The sequence below is a fragment of the Sorex araneus genome, chromosome 3 (genome assembly GCF_027595985.1).
Source record: "Sorex araneus isolate mSorAra2 chromosome 3, mSorAra2.pri, whole genome shotgun sequence".
Lineage (NCBI taxonomy): Eukaryota > Metazoa > Chordata > Mammalia > Eulipotyphla > Soricidae > Sorex > Sorex araneus.
Window position 1 is genome coordinate 170,727,669 of NC_073304.1, and position 19,249 is coordinate 170,746,917.

Consider the following 19,249-nt stretch of genomic DNA (forward strand, 5'->3'; position numbering starts at 1 on the left):
TCCCCGGGAGCCGGCGCGAGAGTCGGGGGTCTCGGGTGTTTAAGAGAACCCGCCCAAGCCACCGGGCGGCCGGGGGTGGCGGGAGAAGGGGTGCGCTGGGGCGGCGGTGAACCAGCTGCGGAGATGAACAAAGCGGGCGCTGTGCAGGCGGGGGGCGGTGCTGCTCTGGGAAAGAGTGGGTGGGGGGACCTCGGGCTCCAGCCCCACAAGAGCGTCTTCTCTGGCCAGGCAGCCGGGACGGGGACTGGGGCGGGGACTGGGGGGAGGGGGGCGGGACCCGCGCGCTCTCCTCCTACTCAGCGGGCTCCCGGGGAGAGCAACAGTGTCCTCAGCCCGAGGCCGCCGCGGCCAGCCAGGCGAAGGGCCCGGTGTCCCCCCTGTCCCCCGAGGTAAGAACGCGGCGTGGCCCCCGTCCGTGGGTCGCGTTCGCTGCGCGGCTGGCACTGGAAAAGAGGAAGCGCCGGGGGGCGGGGGGGCCTGGCTCGAGCTCCGGGGACCCGCTTGGGGCTGGGAAGTCTCGAAGAACCCCCGGGAGCCCGGGGCGAGGCCCAGGTGAGCGCGCACCGGGGCGAAGGGGGCTCGGCGGCGCGTACGCTTGGCGGCTGTCCCGCGCGCTGCTGGCACTGCCCTCCGGCCCGAGGCCCGCGCCGCCGCCAGAGGGGGCCCTCGCGCTCCCCCGGGGGCCGGGGGCGGCGGGGAGAGCGGAGGGGGGGGCTCTGACCGCGGCTCCAGCTAGATTCTTGGGGGCACCCAGAAGGCGCCCTGACACTTTCCGAAGAGGTGCCATCCGCCTGCGCCCCACACCTCCACCTCCCCCTCCCGCCCATCACCGACTGACGCCGCCCGAGACCCCCCGCACTGGGAGGGTGTGGGGGTCCGGGTCAGGGGTGCGGTCCCCGGAGCATCTCGGCTCCCATCGGGGCAGCCTGAACGGAGGGAGAGAGGCGGAGTGGGGCTCGAGGCTGGCACGTCGGGGAGGGACTCGGGGGAGCCCGCGCCCAGCGTCCCGAGGGCTGCGGGCGGCCGGGTAGGGCCCCCGGGGGTAGGATGCGCCCCCCTCAGCCCCGGCTTTGGCCACGCCCGCCCGGGGTTGGGGGGATTCGAGCGTCCGGCCCAGGTCCCCGCGGCGGGGGACCGAGCGGAACCGTGGGGGTGGGGGACGCCCGCGGCCGGGGGAAGCGCAGCGGTGGCCACAGGCGCCGGCCGAGGCTTCCGGCGGGACGGGCGCGCGTCGGGCCGGGCCCCGCGGGGGACGGTGCGGGACGGCGGGGACGGCGCGCGGGCGGGGCTGCATTCTGGGCCCGTTAGCTCAGCGGTCCGGGAGGCCCCGAGGCTGACTCATGCGACGCCGCCCCGGGCGCAGCCCCCGCGCGCGCCCCCGCACGCGCACGCGCACGCTGCCCTGTCCGGCCGCCGGGGTGGCCGCGCGCACCTGAGGTTCTCCCGAGACCCCCACGTCGTAGCCCCTGAGTTCGCACCCGCGCCCCTACTCCGCGCAGCCCTGGGGGTGGTGTTCCCCCCACTCCGACCACCACACACGTCTGCGCCCTGGCTTGCCCCCCACCCGCACAGCGCTGCCTCCCGCACGCCCCCTGGCACGCACCCCGGCTCCAGCTCGGCCCCCCGCACTCCCCTCCCCTACTCCAGGCCTCGGCGCACACCCAGCCCCCCTGGCCGCAGCTGCCCCGCGGGGAGCGGGGCCGCCCCTTTCCCGGCCGCGCAAACAAGCGGCCCCTTCTCCCCGCCGCCGAAGAAAGGCCGCTTGTCCGGCGCGAGGGCGGGCGGGGCGGCCCAACACTGTGGCCTTGTCCCACCTGGCGGCCGCCCCGGCGGCCACCGCGCTCGGCCCGCGGCGTGGGGGACGTGCCCCTCCCGGCGGCGCCCCCTGCCCCTCCCCAGCCCCCGGCCCACATCCACCCCCCGCCGCGCCCCTGCGCCCGGTGCCCTGGCCTCTATCCCGTGGCCGGCCCCCTACTGTCGCGCCGTGACGGCCCGCAGCCCCCGGTGCGGCTCCCGCGTGAGTCACCAGGAGCGTGACTCAGTTTCCCCATTTACTCTCTGTCCCGCGCTCTCCTGTTTTCCCTCCGTCCGCGGCTCCCCCGCGTCCCCGTCCCCAGGCACCCCCTCTGTCCCTCTGGCGCCCGCCCCGTTCCGGCCTCCGCCCGCTGGGCCCAGCCTCAGTTTCCTTCCCTTCCGCCTCCTTCCTCTGCGGCCGCCCTTCCTCGGGGTGGACATACGGCGGCCCGGCCCGGGGGCTCCCCTCGCGGGGATCACAGCCATGCGACGCCTAGGGCGAGGCCCGCGCTGGACCCCGCGGCCACAGGTGAGGCCCGCGCAGAGGGGCGCCGCCAGGGGCAGGGCGTTCCCACGGGGGTCCCCACGGGGAGCTGGGACTGCGGCGCCTGTCGGGGCCAGACCCTTCCGGCCCTTCCTCGGGGCCTCGGAGAGGACGTGGCACGAGCGTGCTTGGACCCCGCGGCCCCGAGGGTCCAGGAGGCGGAGTGGGGCGGTGCCCGGCCCAGCCCGCGCCTCATCCCGCACGGGGATGCCGCATCCGGGCAGCTACCCGGGAGCGCTCCGGGGAGCTGGGCAGGGGCTTCCTTCGAGTGCCCCTTTCCTGACACCTCCACTTGCACCTCCGAGGCGTCTCCTCCTTCCTTTCTGCTGGGGGGGTGAAGCGGGGGGGATTTCCCCAAAGGCTGCGACGTGGGAGACCAGGCGGGCGCGGCGGAGAGGAGGGCACCGCTGCGGGGTGGGAGCGGGCCGGCCGGTAGGGGGCGCGCCGGCGCAGCGCCGATCCGCCGTCTAAGGCGCGCGCGGGGTCCGAGCGAGGAGGGCGCCCCCAGGTGGCGGCTCCGGGCGCCGCAATGCAGCGTCGGCCACACCTAGGGCCAGGTATCTTTCCACTTCACCTGGATTAGGTTTCTGAGCTGGGGTCACAGACGTCCTTGCAGCTCCTAATCTCGCCATCTCTTCTTATCTTCTCGGTCTCTTCTCTTATCTTTCTCTCCCCTCGCCTCCTTCTTACCCTGTCTCCTCTCCTCTAAGCACTCTTGTTCCTCATCAGCGTTATTCATTGACACTCTTATCTCCACTTGAAATTCTCCGGGGTAAATGAGCACACCCTCGGCTGCTCCAGTCTTAGTGACAAATGTGACAGCATGAAGAAAGTGAGACTCAGAAAGAGGAGGGATTGATTCAAGGTCACAAAACTCAAGAACTACTAACTGCCATGTTTATAGTGTCATTTAAGGTGAATCTACAGGAACAAAACAAATATAACAAAAGTCTAACAGAGGCTGGAGCAATAGCACAGTGAGGAGAGTAAGTTGCCTTGCACGTGGCCGACCAGGTTTGGTTCCTGGCATCCCATATGGTCCTCAGGGCACTGTAGCACTGCACTGCACTTTCACGGATTTACTCGAGTGGGCACCAGTAACATCTCCATTGTGAGACTTGTTGTTACTGTTTTTTTAATTTCTTTTTGGGCCATACCCGGCGATGCTTAGGGGTTACTCCTGGCTTTGCACTCAGGAATCACTCCTGGCAGTGCTCAGGGAGCCATGTGGGATGCTGGGGATCGAACCCGGGTCGGTTGCATGCAAGGCAAAAGCCCTAACCACTGTACTATTGTTCCAGCCCCCCTGTTGTTACTGTTTTTGGCATATCGAATATGCCACCCACGGGTAGCTTACCAGGCTCTGTGGGCGGGATACTCTTGGTAGCTTGCTGGGCTCTCCGAGAGGGACAAAGGAATCGAACCTGGGTCGGCCGCGTGCAAGGCCCTGCCCACTGTGCTATCGCTTCAGTCTCTTCAGAGCACTATCAGGAATAATTCTTGAGTGCAGAGCCAGGAGTAACTCACATTGCCAGATATGGCCCCGAACTAGCAAAAAGTCTGACAGTTTCCAGCTGGAGCGATGGCCCAGCGGCCTAGGCAAGGGCTTTGGATGCAGGAGACCCCATTTGATTCCCATTGCCATTTGCCCCAACCCACTTCCACACCATTACCTCTAAGCACAAAGCTAGGAGTAGCCTCTGAGAACTGTTGGGTGTGACCCCCAGCAAAACAAAACTGACAGTTTTATTGAGGTAGAATATAGTGTACCTTTAAAATTCACTCCACTGGGTGGGAGAGACGGGGCAGGGCATAAGGTGCTTGCCTGGAGTATGGCTGACCCGGTTCCATCCTTATCACCGTATATGGGCCCCCAAGGCCTACCAGGTGTAAGCCCCCTGAGCACTGCTGGGTGTAGCCCAAACCCCAACCCTAAAATAAAATTCACTCAACTAGATGGAGGAAGGAGATAGCTCAGAGGGCTGAGGGCCGGCACTGCATGCGGCAGCCCAAGGCCAAGTTCCAGGCACTGTATGGCCTCCTGAGCACTGTCAGGAGCTACCTGAGCAAGGGCACCAAGATGTGAATGACCCTAAGGCTCCACTCCAGGTGACCCAAAAAAAAAACATAAGAAAAGAGGGGCTGGAGCTATAGCACAACGGGTAGGGCGTTTGCCTTGCACGTGACCAACCCAGGTTCGATTCCCAGCATCCCATATGGTCCCCCGAGCACCTCCAGGAGTAATTCCTGAGTGCATGAACCAGGTGTGACCCAAAAAGCAAAAAATAGGGGCTGGAGCAATAGCACAGCGGGTAGAGCATTTGCCTTGCACGCGGCCGACCCGGGTTCAATTCCTAGCATCCCATATGGTCCCCTGAGCACCGCCAGGAGTAATTCCTGAGTGCAGAGCCAGGAGTAACCCCTGTGCATCGCCAGGTGTGACCCAAAAAGCAAAAAAAAAAAAAAAAAGCAAAAAATAAATATGAGAAAAGAAAGAAGGGAAAAAGAAAAGAGAAAAGAAGGGGAAGAAAGAGAGCAAGAAGGAAGGAAGAAAGAAAGAGAGCGAGAAGGAAGGAAGGAAGGAAGGAAGGAAGGAAGGAAGGAAGGCAGGAAGGAAGGAAGGAAGGAAGGAAGGAAGGAAGGAAGGAAGGAAGGAAGGAAGGAAGGAAGGAAGAGGGAGAAAACCTTCAGTTTAGGGGGTTGCCCCGAGGGCTGAGCACTGCCTGGCATGCACAGGGCCTGGCCAAGTCCTGTGTCTCTGGCACCACTGGTATAGCCCTAATGGGCCCCCAGCACCCCTGGCAAATCCCAACAATTTAAAAACAAAACAAATAAAATTCATGAAATTTTAGTGAGCGCTTAAAGCCGTTTAGTGTCTTTACAAAGCTCTGCAACCACCGGCACACATTAGTTTTAGAACTTTTCTATGAACCCCTTCCAATAAAAGACAATTTTTCTTTGTTTGGGGGACACATCTGGCAATGTTCAAGGATTCCTCCTGGATCTACACTCAGGAATTGCTCCTGTCAGTACTCAGGGGACCATTTGGAATGCAAGGGATCAAACCAGGGTCGGCTGCATGTAAGGCAAACGCCCTACCCGCTGTGCTATTGCTCCAGGTCCCACCAAAATTCTTAAGGCCATTAACTCACTCCCTATTCCCTTGCAGCCCCACAGACGCTCCAAGCCATAGATGGTGAAGGGGCTGAGGCACTTGCCTTGCATGCAATCAACCCAGGTTCAACCCACCACCTTTGGTTTCCTCAGCAGAGAGCCTGGAGTAAGACCTGAGTACAGCTGAATGTATCCCCCTTATCTCCCACCTTCAATAATTAATAAATGCCATTAATCATTATCCAGTTTTCTACAGACTCTGACACTAGAAGTTAAGTAACTGTCTTAGACCTCACAGCTAATTAAGAATGAAGTCAAGGGGCCGGAGCGATAGCACAGCGGGTAGGGCGTTTGCCTTGCACGCGGCCGACCCGGGTTCGATCCCCGGCATCCCATATGGTCCCCCAAGCACTGCCAGGAGTAATTCCTGAGTGCAATACCAGGAGTAACCCCTGAGCATCGCTGGGTGTGACCCAAAAAGCAAAAATAAATGAATAAATAAAGAATGAAGTCAAGGGGACTGGAGCAATAGCACAGTGGGTAGGGTGTTTGCCTTGCACTCGGCCAACCCAGGTTTGATTCCCAGTGTCCCATATGGTCCCCCAAGCACCACCCAGAGTAATTCCTGAGTGCATGAGCCAGGAGGAACCCCTGTGCATCGCCAGGTGTGGCCCAAAAACAAAACAAAACAAAACAAAAAATGAAGTCCATAAAAAAAAAAAAGAACAGCAACAACGAAAATCAAAATTAAGTCTGAATTAGAATTTTAAGCTCTTGTGCTGAAGAGATAGTCTGGGTGGGCATGTGATTTACAGATCAGAGACCCTGGGGACCCTGTTGGCATTCGTAAGTGTCCCTGAACACAGCCAGGAGTGACCCCTTAACACTGCCAGGAGTGACCCCCGAATTAAAGGCTCCTGCAGCCCAGCCTAAAGTTCTAGCCACTAAATGAGTCCCTTTCCTTCATTTTGCTGTTGTTTTCTTTTGCTTCCTGCTTGTTTTCTAGATAAAAGTCCCCTTCCCCACCCACTCTCCCTTGGAGAATCTGAGGGCCTTTCCTGATAAGGCTGGCAGGCCTGTTTCTCTCTAAGCCTGGCAAGTCAGCCCCTGGGGGCCAGATAGCCCAGGGCCGGGACCAGGCCAGCTGGGAGCCGGGTCTAAGTCAGTATGTTTGCCTTTCCTCTTCCCAGGCTGATCTGAGGTGGGCCCTGGGCTCTGCTCTTGCCTCTGTTCCTCTGGCTGGGGTGGAAATGGTGACGGAGTCATGCAGTTGGAGTCCGGAAGGGTGGAGGCTGGAAGGGTAAAATTAGTAACTCTGTGGCCGAGCCCCACCGCGAGGGCCAGACACTCCTTGGAATGCTCTGCAGCGCCCACTTCCTCCCCAGGTCCCCGGGCAGATGGCTGGGAGAGAAAGTGCGGGGGTGGGGGGAAGCCCTTCCAGGGGCCCCCCACCCCCGCAGGGGTGCTTCTCAGCTTTCTTGCCCCAATACCCTCTCCCAGCGCGGGCCAGAGGCCCACCTTGGCAAGCTGAGATGGCTGAGGAACAGGCAAATCATACCCCAAGGTCCTCGCTCACGAGTCTCGGGCACATAAGTGTGAGCCAGGATGCAGGGGACCCAGTGGCAAAGAATGCACAGTGGGGCTCCAGAAGGCGTGGTCCCCTGGCTGGAAGGACCTCCACCTCCTGCAGACCATACGTCAAGTTAAGGACCCAAGTTCTCCAGTCGCAGCTGAGTCACCAAGGGTCTGGGAATTGAGCAAGGGGTGATGGAGAGTTTCCCTGTTGTGTCTCCTTTAAGAAAACATCCTTTTGAGACCCCTGGGAAAAGAGACAAAGGGAGAGCAGAGCGGAGGGAGGGAGGAGGGAAGGTACAGGCTCAGCTGATGCCCACCTAGAGGCTCCCTGGAGGGGTTCCTCAGGTCTGACTGCCCCACTAAGGTAGAACCCTGCACCCCGAGGGGGCTTCAGGGGCGGGAGGCTGAAAGCGGGGCCCTGCAGTGGCCCTGGCCGAGGCTGGATGGGGCGGTGTCCCTGCTGTGGTTGGAGAGGTGTGGGGGCCCTGGGGCGGTGACGGGGTCCCTGACAGCTCCCCAGCTGCCTCCCCTCTGCCTCCAGCTCGTCCATCCTGGCAGTGAGGGTGATGGAGGGGCCTTTCCCGGGGCTATGGCCTTAGAGCCTCTGCACCTGCTTTCCTGCCCCGGCCCCCTCTCACCAGCCTGCTGTTGTGTGCCCAGGACCACTGGCGCCCACGGGCCATGGACACGGTCAACAGGAACCAGGTGGGCCCTGGAGGCAAGAACCCCGCTGTGGTGCAGGTGAGTGTGTGGGGCTGGGTGCCCTGAGGGAGGGGCCGGCTGCTTCTGTAGCTAACCCGGGCCTGGGGGCCACTCTCCACACTAGCCTGGCTCTGAGCCCGGGTATGGGGGTCCCCCAGCTCTGCGCCCGGCCAGCTCCCGGGCCTGCTAAGCACCGAGGCCATATAAGTATCAGGTTAATGGCTTCACCCAAAAATCCCCTCTGAAAGTCAGGAGTTCGTTCACAGACTGACCCCGAGCTGAGTCCCACTCTACCCCTTTGGTCATTTATTTTCATTTATTTTATTTTTACTTACTTTCTGGTTTAGGGGCTACACCCAGCAGGGCTCAGGGATTACTTCTGGCTCTGCTTTCGGGGACCGCTCCTATGGGTCCATGGGGTGGGGGACCATGTGGGGTGCCGGGACTTGAACTCAGGTCAGGAGCCTGCAGAGCAAGCGCCCTCCCGCTGTACTACCGCTCTGACCTCCAGCCCTCTGATAATTGACTGTAACCGGGCCATGGCGGAGGGGATGCTTTAGCAGGCTTATAGAAAAAGGTCTTTGGGGGCTGGAGCGATAGCACAGCGGGTAGGGCGTTTGCCTTGCATGCTGCTGACCCAGGTTCGATTCCCAGCATCCCATATGGTCCCCTGAGCACCGCCAGGGGTAGTTCCTGAGTGTAGAGCCAGGAGTGACCCCTATGCATTGCTGGGTGTGACCCAAAAAGCAAAAAAAAAAAGAATAAGGTTGGGGCTGGAGTGACAGCACAGCGGGTAGGGCGTTTGCCTTGCACGCGGCCAACTCAGGTTCGAATCCCAGCATCCCATATGGTCCCTTGAGCACCGCCAGGGATAATTCCTGAGTGCATGAGCCAGGAATGACTCCTGTGCATTGCCAGGTGTGATCCAAAAAAAGAAAAAGGTCTTTGATTTTAATTTATTTACTTATTTATTTATTTTTTGCTTTTTGGGTCACACCCAGTGATGCTCAGGGGTGACTCCTGGCAGTGCTCAGGGGACCATATGGGATGCCAGGGATCTAACCTGGGTCGGCCCTGTGCGGGGCAAACGCCCTACCTGCTGTGCTATCACTCCGGCCAGTCTTTTGAATTTTGAGGGCGTGGGGGGTTGTGTTCAGAGGCCCCTCCTCGCTGACTCTCAGCAGTGTTGTGTGCGGGAGGGGGGGGAGGGGGGCGGTGCCTGGCACCTAAGGGGAAGGGGCTGCCCTCCTGCAAGGCAAGTGACTCCCCCCTCCCCCCACTCTATCTCCAGCCCCAGGGAGAGATCTTTTTCGTTTGTTTACCTTTAGGGTCCCATCCAGTGAGGGGCTGGTGGGACCAGGCCCGGCGGCTCTGGCCCTTGGTTCACCTCGCTGGGCCTGCAGGGCGAGGTCCTGATTGCTGCCCCGTGGACCGCCCCCTCCGGTGCAGCACAGCCTGCCCCCCCTTCCTCTCTCCTCCTTTCTGCCTTAGTAGACAAAGGGGGCAGTGAAGCCAGAACTCGAGATAAATCCAGAGGGACAGTGTGTGGCCTCCATGCGGGTCGAGTTACCGCTCAGTGGGAGAATGCTCAGCGCTGAGACTCCGGAGCCCTTCCAGGGGGGCGAGGGCTGGAGAGGGGGTGGGTGGGGAAGAGGCTGCCCAGGACCCCCTCACGATGCTCGTCCCCCGCCCCGTCCCCTGCAGAAGGGCCCTTTGGACCTGATCGAGACGGGGAAAGGGCTGAAGGTCCAGACGGACAAGCCCCACCTGGTGAGCCTGGGCAGCGGGCGGCTCAGCACGGCCATCACCCTCCTGCCCCTGGAGGAAGGTAAGTGTCCCGGTGCACCCTACCCGCTGCTCCCCCGCCCTCCCTCCGGCCAGCCCAGGCCGGGGCCGGGGTGGAGGGGGCAGCTCTTGCAGGCAATGTCTGCCCCTCTCAAGCGGACGCCCCTCAGGCCATCCCACGCTGCTGGCCTCCCTGTCCTGCCTCCCAGATGCGGGTCCATCCGCCTGGGGAGATAATCTGGCTTCATGGCTGGGATTAAAGAGCGGCTTAGAGGAGCCGCGCCGAGCACTGAAACAGGAGAGCTCATTGCTCTTAGCAACCAGCAGCCTAGATGCCAGGGCCTCCCTCTAGGGCAGTGCCAGGCTGGGCGGCGGGGAGGGGTGGGGGAGGGGAGGGTGGAGGCTGCAGGTGGTGAGAGGGAGAGTGGGAAGGGGGGGCCCATCTCCCAAGACAAGGCCCTGGCACAGGCCCTGGGCCCCACAGCTCCTCCCCATCCCCCCCTGCCCTCGATGCCTGGGCGATGCTCCATTCCCCACATTCCCTGAATGCCAGTCCCAGGGGCTCTGCCAGGGGGGATTCCCTTCCCTACTGAGGGGGGAGGCTGCCCGCAGAGAGTGTGTGAGTGTTTGGGGGGGGAGTCTGCAGGTGGCAGAGTGGAAGAGGGGAGCCTGAGGGAAGGAGGGGAGGGGGGTGAAGGGGACAGGGCCTTAGAGGGGGCAGTGGGCGAGATGTAGGGCATGCCCACAGGAAACCCCTGCTGCCCTCTTGCTCTGCCCCCCCCCCAGTCTGCCTCCAGCTGTATGAGCTTCTCACACCTCCTGGGGGGTCCGGGGGCGGGTCTGCAGTGAGTGTCCCAGGAATAGCAGGCGGAAATCTAGTTCCGGCCACCCTCTCTGCCTGTCCCTGGCTCTTGGGCCGGGACCAGCTCCGTCTCACCCACCTCGCTCCCTGCCCGCAGGGAAGACAGTGATTGGGTCTGCGGCCAGGGACATCTCACTGCAGGGCCCAGGCCTGGCCCCGGAACACTGCTATATCGAGAACCTTCGGGGTACCCTCACCCTCTACCCCTGCGGAAATGCCTGCACGATTGATGGACTCCCTGTCCGGAAGCCCACCCGGCTCACACAGGGTAAGCTTTGAGAGCCCGGGGGTCTCAGTTGCAGAACCCGGGCTGGTAGGTACAGGAGACTGTCTGCGGTGGTTGCCATAGGAACCGGCAGGACGACCGGATCGGTGAGCTGGGATGCTCACGTCCTCCTGCACCGCGTGTCTCAGACCCTCTGCTTCTCCACTTGCCCCCTCTTGCCAGCCCGCGCCACAGCATGGCGGCCCAAAGCTCGGGTGCCCGGGGTGGGGGGGCGGGGCGGTAGGGAATCACACTGCATCCTGCCTGGAGGGAGCTGTTCTGAGCTGCAGAGACGGGACAGCGGGGAGGGCGCTGGCCTTGCACGTGGTCCATTGGGTTTGATCCCCAGCACCCATCTATGGTCCCCTAAGAAGCCCCACCAGGAGTGATTCCCCGAGCACAGGGCCAGGAGTCAACCCTGAGCACCGCCAGGTGTGGCCAACCCCACCCCCCACACACACCTCTCATCTGGGAGTTGCCCTGGAGGCTGTGTGGCCTCATGGAGCCGAGGGCCTGTCCACTCCGGCCCCATCCACTGACAGTGGCCTTGGGGTCTTGCATGTGACCACCACCTTTATTTCAAAGCAGCAGGCGGGGGAGGCTCTTAAGCTCGTGCCTCCAGCCCAGGGCTGGCCCAATGGCTCTGGGCCGGGTGTGTTTGGGCCCAAACCGAGTTGACAGTTGGCTGGGAGGAGGAGGAGGGCAGGCATGCGTGTCGCTGGGAGGGTGAAGGTGAGCTTGGCAGGGTGGGAGCTTGGTCTGGACTGTGCAGGACTGAGGAGCGGCACCGTGCTCTGGGGACCCTCCCTGCTCCTGGAGGAAACACCCTCTCTCTGTCCCGTTCTCCCCTCTCTGCTTCCCGGGAGACCCGATGCTTCTTTCCCTTGGGCCCGGCGCATGCCCCCCACGCCCCCCAGGAAGCCTCTCCCTGGTGAGAGCAGGCGGCCTGGCCGGCTCAAGCATCACCAGTGCTCCCGAAGGCCTGGGGCCAAGAGAGAATTCTTAGGCATTTCCTGTGGCCCTGGTGACCCAGCCCGCCCCCCCCCCCGCCCTGTAAAATATGTACCCTCCCACTCTCTGCGGACCCTCAGACCCCTCCTGCTGGCCACCCCCAAACCCTCTTGTCTGGGCTCGCCTGTCTCAGAAGCGGGCCAGCCTTGGGGAGGGCGGCCGGGCACAATGGAGCGGGTGTTCTTCCCGGCCCCCCGGCCCCAGGCTCAAGGCGCTGAGGGTTTCCTTGCCTCCTCTCGGGGGAGAGGCACCGAGCCCAGCCCCGCCCGGCCCCACTCCGGACATTCTTGGGAGTGTGTCTCCCTGGCAACGGGGTGGCTCAGGGGTGCGCGGGCGGCCTCCCTGTGTCTGTGGGGCTGTGTGTTTATGCATCTCCGGATGTGAATTTTTTTCATGTTTATGGGTCGGCATGTTCGAGTGAGGGACAGAGGTGAACTGGGGACGGGTGGGACCCGAATGTCCACGTCGGTGCTCGGGCAGATGGTGTCAGAAGATTAGTTCCCCGGCCTGGTGCCCCGCCCCCACCCCACCCCATGACCCCCATCCCCACCCCTCCATTAGAGGGGACCCTCCTCTTTGGAAAGCAGAGGGCTCCCCGAGAAATATCAGGCGCCTGCTCTGGCCGGGTCATGCTGGGCGCTCTGCCAGGGGCCCACGTCACACGAGAAGGGCTGGCAGTGCCAGACTCGAGGAGGAGGAGGACGGTGCCTGGCCCAGGCCGAGGGGCATCGGGCACAGAGCAGACGCCAACTTCCAGCTCGGACCCGGGAGCTTGAAGTGAGGGAGCTGGGAAGGCGGAGGCTGACCGCTCCGCCTGGTCTCCGGGAAGTTTCTGGAGCTGGGAGGAGGAGCAGGAAGCGAGGCGGGACCTCCCTGGGGCTGCTGCCCACCCCAGGCCACTGCGCCAGACCACATGAAAGGCCCGGAGGGGACTGAGGCAGGGACAACCAAGAAAGCCGCCCAGCCAGGGCCCGGGCTGTCTAGACAGCGGGTCCCCAAGCTCACTGCTGCCTGAGCCCTGCCTGGTGCCCGCGGCCTGCTGCTCTCTTCCAGCCTCTTCTGTGATTCCTTCTGTAAAATGGGGCCAAGTCTTCCAACAGCCTCAGTGATAAGACTGACAGAGGGGACCAGAGCCATAGAACAGCGAGCGGGGAGGGTGCTCGCCTTGCACGCAGCCAACCCGGGTTCAATGCCCAGCATCCCATAGGGTTCCCTGAGCCCCACCTGGAATCAGCCCTGAGCACAAAGCCAGGAGTCAATCTGAGCAGAGAGCCGGGAGTCAGCCCTGAGCACCATCAGGTGTGGCCCCAAACCTATACAAATAAGTAAATAAAGCAGTAAAGTGCAAAGACCCACAAGGGAAAGAGGAAAAGCACCTCCCACCTCTCTGTGCCTCCCCTGCCCTGCTGCTCACTGACAGGCATAGGCCAGCTCTGCCTGGACTGTCCAGCTGGTGGGCACACTCTCCAGAGTGTGAATCACGCTTCCGGAGATTCTGGTTGATTTTTTTTTTTTTTTTTTTGGTAAGCCTCCTGTATCATGCATTTGGCCCTATATGGTCCTTCGTTTTTCCTTTTTTTTTTTTTTTTTTGCTTTTTGGGTCACACCCGGCGATGCTCAGGGGTTACTCCTGGCTCTGCACTCAGGAATGACTCTTGGTGGTGCTCAGAGGACCATATGGAGTGCTGGGGATGGAACCCAGGTTGGCTGCGTGCACGGCAGCTCTCTCTCCACTGTACTATCACTCTGGCCCCTTCATTTTTCCTTTAGAAGGGGAATTCTTTGTACATGTGGAAGTGCAGAGAATTTCCTTCTAAAGGAAAAATGAAGGGGCCAGAGAGAGAGGGTGTATGTGTAGTTACAGTAGTTTCAGTGTGGGTTGGTGAGCAGCAAAGAAAGAAAAGCATTCTCTAAGGAGTTTAACTTTTGTGGGGTTGTGTTTATGGGCCACATCCAGGGTTTATTCCTAGCTCTGTCCTCGGGGACCACCCCTGGCTCAGGGGGCCCTCTGTGGTGCCAGGGAAGAGACTCAGCTTAGTTACTTGCCATGCGAGTCCCCTACCCACTGGACTGTGTCTCTGGCTCCAACGCTTTTTGTTTGTTTGTTTAGGGACCACACTCAGCTGTGCTCAGGGCTTACTGTTTTTTTTTTTTTCTTTTTGGGTCACATCTGGCGATGCACAGGGGTTACTCCTGGCTCTGCTCAGGAATTATCCCTGGCAGTGCTCGAGGGACCATATGGGATGCTGGGAATTGAACCTGGGTCGGCCGTGTGCAAGCCCTACCCGCTGTGCTGTCAGGGCTGACTCTTGACAAAGGCTCAGGGATTGTTCCCAGTGGGCCCAGGGACCATATGTGGTGTTGCGGGATCAAACACAGGTCAGCTGTGTGCAAAGCAAGAGTACTGTCTGTTGTACTATCACTCCAGCCTCCTCTGTGTGTGTGTGTGGTTTATTTTTTTTTATTTCTTTTTTTTGCTTTTTGGGTCACACCCGGCGATGCACAGGGGTCACTCCTGGCTCATGCACTCAGGAATCACCCCTGACGGTGCTCAGGGGACCATATGGGATGCTGGGATTCGAACCCGGGTCAGCCACGTGCAAGGCAAACGCCCTACCCGCTGTGCTACCACTCCAGCCCCGATTTTTTTTTTAAATCGTAGATTCATGGTTATAATGGTGTTATTTATTTCTTTTGGTTTGGGGTCACACCCAGAGGTGCTCAGGGATTATTCTTTTTTTTTTTTTTTTTTGCTTTTTGGGTCACACCCAGCAATGCACAGGGGTCACTCCTGGCTCATGCACTCAGGAATCACCCCTGGCGGTGCTCAGGGGACCATATGGGATGCTGGGATTCGAACCCGGGTCAGCCACGTGCAAGGCAAACGCCCTACCCGCTGTGCTATCACTCCAGCCCCATCAGGGATTATTCTTGGCAATTGCCTTTAACCATGTATTCTGTTTGTCTGGGGGCCACACCCAGCGGGGTTCAGGGTTTACTCCTAGCTTTATGCTGAGGGATCACTCCTGGTGGCCTTGGGGGATCATATGGGGTGCTGAGAATCAAACCTGGGTTGGCCACATGCAAAGCAAATGCCCTACCTGATGCACGATTGATTCGGTCCGGAGACTGTGTTTGTTTATTTTTGCGTTTGTGCCACACTCAGCAGTTCTCAGGGGTGTCACTGTCATCCTGTCCATTGCTCATCGATTTGCTCGAGCGGGCACCAGTAACGCCTCCATTGTGAGACTTGTTGTTACTGTTTTTGGCATATCGAATATGCCACGGGGAGCTTGCCAGGCTCTGCCGTGCGGGCAGGATACTCTAGGTAGCTTGGTGGGCTCTCCAAGAGGGACGGAGGAATGGAACCTGGGTTGGCTTCGTGCAAGGTAAACGCCCTACCCGCTGTGCTATCACTCAGGGTGTACTCCATTTTTTTTTTTTTTTTTTTGCTTTTTGGGTCACACCCAGCGATGCACAGGGGTTACTCCTGGTTCTACACTCAGGAATTACTCCTGGCGGTGCTCAGGGGACCATATGGTATGGCTGGGATTCGAACCCGAGTCGGCCGCGTGCAAGGCAAACGCCCTACCTGCTGTGCTATTGCTCCAGCCCCTGTACTCCATTTTTTTTTTTTTTTTAATATGGGGATGCTACACCCAGCTGTGCTCAGGACTTACTCCTGGCTCTGTGCTCAGGAATCAGGGGATCATATGTGGAGCCGGGAATTGAACCCAGGTTGGGCATATGCAAGGCAAGTGCCTCCCCACTGTCCTATGTCTCTCTCTGCCCCGACCCTATAGGGTGTTTTGTTTGGGGGCTATACCTGGCTGTGCTCAGGATATACTCCTGGCTCTGCACTCAGGAATGACTCTTGGTGGTGCTCAGGGGACCATACAGGGTACTAGTTCAATCCACATTAGTCTTGTTTGTTGTTTTGTTTTGGGGCCACACCCACGATGCTCAAGAGTTACTCCTGGCTCTGCATTTAGGAATTACTTCTGGCAGTGCTTGGGGGACCATATGAGGTGCCAGGAATTGAACCTGGGTTGGCAAGGCAAATGCCCTACCTGCTGAACTGTCATATCACTCCAGCCCCCTATGCACAGCATCTTGTACTATCTCTCCAGCCCCTTAACCCCATGTTTCATCCCTGTTTTTATTTTTTTAATTTTGCTATTATTATTATTATTATTATTGGCTTTTTAAATTTTTTTCTTTTTTTTAATACTTTTTTTTTCCTTTTTTTTTTTTTTATTATTGGCTTTTTGGGTCACACCCGGCAATGCTCAGGGACTACTACTGGCTCTGCACTCAGAATTACTCCTGGGGGTGTTCAGGGGACCCTATGGATGCCAGAGATAGAGCCCAGGTCAGCCGCGTCCAAGGCAGACACTCTCCCCACTGTACTATTGCTCTGGCCCCTCATCTTTATTTTTAAACGCCTGGGTTTTTTTGTTTTTTGGTTTTGTTTTTTTTTTTTTTTTTTTTTTTTTTTTTTGCTTTTTGGGTTACACCTAGCAATGTTCAGGGGTTACTCCTGGCTCTGCACTCAGGAATTACTCCTTGTGCTGCTCAGGGGACCATATGGGATACTGGGAATCGAACCCGAGTCAGCCGTGTGCAAGGCAAACACCCTATTCGCTGTGCTATTGCTCCAGCCCCAAAACCCCTGGGTTTTAATATTATAGGGTATTCTGGCCCAGTGGTGTTACACGTGTGGTATTAGGTGGAAGAGAGAGTCCAAGGGGCAATAGAGAAGGGCTAGTACCCACTTGCCTGGCATACAACTCCTGTTGGCATCCAGTATTGCCTCTGGTCTCCTGAGCACTGCCAGGAGCAAGCCCTGAGCATCACCAGGTGACCAACCGAAATTATATAGATAATATATATAGAATTAAATAGAAATTTATGATATTGATTGTGCACAGCTTTCAGCCCACCACCACTAGCACCCATGGCCCTTCCCCATGTCCCCTAATCTGATCTTCTCCCCCCACCCTCCTGCCCTCTGGCTGTCTCTCTGGGGTCTCTGTGTCTGAGCTACTGTCCCCAGGAGGGTCTGGCGTCTGTCTGGGGGGCTGTCTGTGGGAGGGAATGCACGGGAGAGAACGTGTCTAACTGGAGTCTGTGGGGTTCAGGGTGGCCCGCCCAGGGAGAGAGCTGGGGGTGAGCTCTGAGCAGAGCTGGGGTGCAGAGGGCGCAGAGTGTGCCTCTGGGCGTGCTGGTGTCCCCAGGTCGGGCCACTGGACCCCAGGGGACAATCTGGATCTCAGACTAGGTTATAGGTTCTTGGCTGGTTCAGCCCCGCAGCCTGCAGGAGCCCCAGGGACCTGGGCGAGACGGCATTTGCTGGTGTCCAGCCTGGGTCATGGGGTGGGGCAAACTCCAGGGGTGGGGGCGGAGCCACGGGGTCAGCGTCCCTCACACTGCCCAGAGGCCGGGCCTGGCCTGAACTCCCAGCAGGGTGGGGTGGGGGTCACCTTCTGCGAGGCCTGAGCCGGAATGTCAGCGTGTAACCTCCGTTGTCATTGAGGCCAGTCTCCTAGATAAAGACGCCCAGGCCAGAGGGTGTGACTGGCCCCAGCTGACCAGCCAGCCCCGGGCGCTGGACTCTGCTGGCCACGAGCGCTCCCAGGGGAACCCCGTTGCCCCACGTGGCCTGCGGCGCTGCCCCGCGGAGTTCACCGCTGGCCTTTCGCCCCGTCCCCTCCCGGGGTCCCCGCGGTCCCCGCGCTCCGCATCCTCCCGCCCGCCCGCCCGCGCTCCTCCATCACTTCCTCTTCCCTCCTCCGCTCCTTTGTCCCTCCCTCCCGGCTCCCCTCCCCCGCCTGGGCGCCCGCCCCTCCCGGGCACTGGCGGCGGCCGCCGCGGCTGCTGCTGCTGGAGCCGGAGCCGCCCCCTCAAAGGGCCCGGCGGGCCGGGCTAGCGGGGGGCCCGCAGGACGCACGTCCCCAGGTCCCGGCGGGCGGTGAGTTCTCAGCCCCGTGCCAGCCGCTGGAGGCAGGGGCAGGCGTGGGAGGGGGCCGGGGCTGGGGGCCGCGGGGTCCTGCCCGCCCTCCGGGAGCTCGGCGCTGGAGGACTCGGTGTCCGGGCGGTTCCGAGCGGGAGTGTGGGCTTATGGAGGGGGGGCTCTCATCTGGAGGGTTTCTCTTCCTCAGCAGCACCTTTCCAGGGGACCTGCCACTGCACGGGGCAGAGCAGCCCCCCGGGTGGGGAGCCGGGCCAGACCTCAGGGCCTGGCCCCTCTGCCCCGCCTGCGACCGGCCGGTCCCCTCCCGTCTGGGAGGCCAGCAGGCAGGGACGGCTTGGGCACGGGGCGCTGTGTCCCTTTGTGAGTGTGCGTGTGGGGTTCCCCCTGCTCCCCTCAGCCCAGATGGGCGCTCCGCTCTGCCCAGCGGGGCCGTGGGTCCTGGAGGGACGTGGAGGTTGTAGGGGGCACAACTTTGCCTAAGGAGGTGCCGGGGCTTCCTTGGGAGTTGGGGGGCAGAAGGGGTCAGAGAGGAGGGTTCTTGCTGGGGGGAAAACGGCTGGAGGTGGGGGGGGGAAGCCTGTGCCCCTGAGTGCAAATAGAAAGTTAATTTGGGCGGGAGCTGGGCGCTCCGGTCCCCCTGCCCTCAGGCCTAGTCTATTAATACAGACCGGGCTCTGCTGCCCGGGCATCACTATTTATAGCCCCGCGGCAGCCTGGCCACACCCCGGCCACACCCCCTGTGTGGAGGTGAGGTGGGAGGGGGCAGGGCAGGCCAGGGTAGCTAGGCCAGAGCCCCCTGCCTGGGAGGGCTTGGCCGTGAGGACCGGGGGGGTCCGCCCAGACTCCCACCCTTCTCCCAGTCTGGACCATGTGGTCAGGCTCCTGTCCCCGCCCCGCTCCTGCCCTCCTCCCCCTCTCCGCGGGGTGCACAGGGGTCCGTGGACCCTGCAAACTCATCATTAATTAGCTGGTTCACTGGCTGCAGGGAGGGGCGGGGCCTGGGAGGGCGCTTTCTGGAACAGCTGGGGTTGTAATTAGGGGTACGTGGGCTTGGCTATTATTATTCTGGTTATGCTTACTCTGGTTCGGCAGCTCCGATTGGTAGCTTTGGCTGGAGAAACTCCCTCCCTCTCCTACCCACCCCATCAGCCATCAGATTCTTGGTGCCCTCCTGCTTGGGAGGAGCCGGGTGTGTCAGAGAAGTGGGTGGCCTTTGTCCACTATGGGGATGATCCCTGGGCTTCTTGGCTTGCCCACCCCAGCTACAGGTGTCAGGTGGGGCCGGGGGCTTCCCAGGTGGGGTGGCCCTCGACCTTGCCGCCCTCCTGAGTCGAACTGTCTCAGCGCCCAGGAATGTGAGCGTCCCTGCCACCTTAGCTGGGGCACGGAGGGGCACCAGGATGGGTGGGAAGGAGGCGGGGTGTGTGAAGGGTGGGTGGTAGGGGAAGCCCGCCTGCGGGGCTGCTTCCAAAATAACATCCTCTGCTGGCGGCCTGGAGCACCTGGTGTGGCAGGAGGCGGAGCTCGGCTGAGGCTCAGCGCCTGTGGGCACACCTGCCTCCCCACCCCTCCGGGCGCCCCTGGCTACGCTTTCTGCTTCCCAGATGCTCTCCCCCGCCCGCC

General features: G+C 60.8%; 1 protein-coding gene across 12 annotated transcripts in view; it reads left to right on the forward strand.

The window, feature by feature from the left end:
- Positions 1–256: 256 nt before the first annotated feature.
- PHLDB1 (pleckstrin homology like domain family B member 1) overlaps positions 257–19,249 on the forward strand; it is a 46,794-nt gene continuing 27,801 nt past the window's right edge. For 5 of the 12 annotated variants that reach the window (XM_055130435.1, XM_055130441.1, XM_055130440.1 and 2 more), the window contains exons 1-4: positions 2,199–2,323; positions 7,688–7,768; positions 9,434–9,557; positions 10,474–10,644. In XM_055130435.1, the coding sequence (XP_054986410.1) occupies positions 2,279–2,323; positions 7,688–7,768; positions 9,434–9,557; positions 10,474–10,644 (421 nt within the window). In that variant the 5' untranslated portion in view covers positions 2,199–2,278. Of the gene's footprint in view, positions 390–2,198; positions 2,324–7,687; positions 7,769–9,433; positions 9,558–10,473; positions 10,645–19,249 lie in introns of those variants that run through there. The other 7 variants (XM_055130436.1, XM_055130438.1, XM_055130443.1 and 4 more) reach the window with 3 other exon arrangements.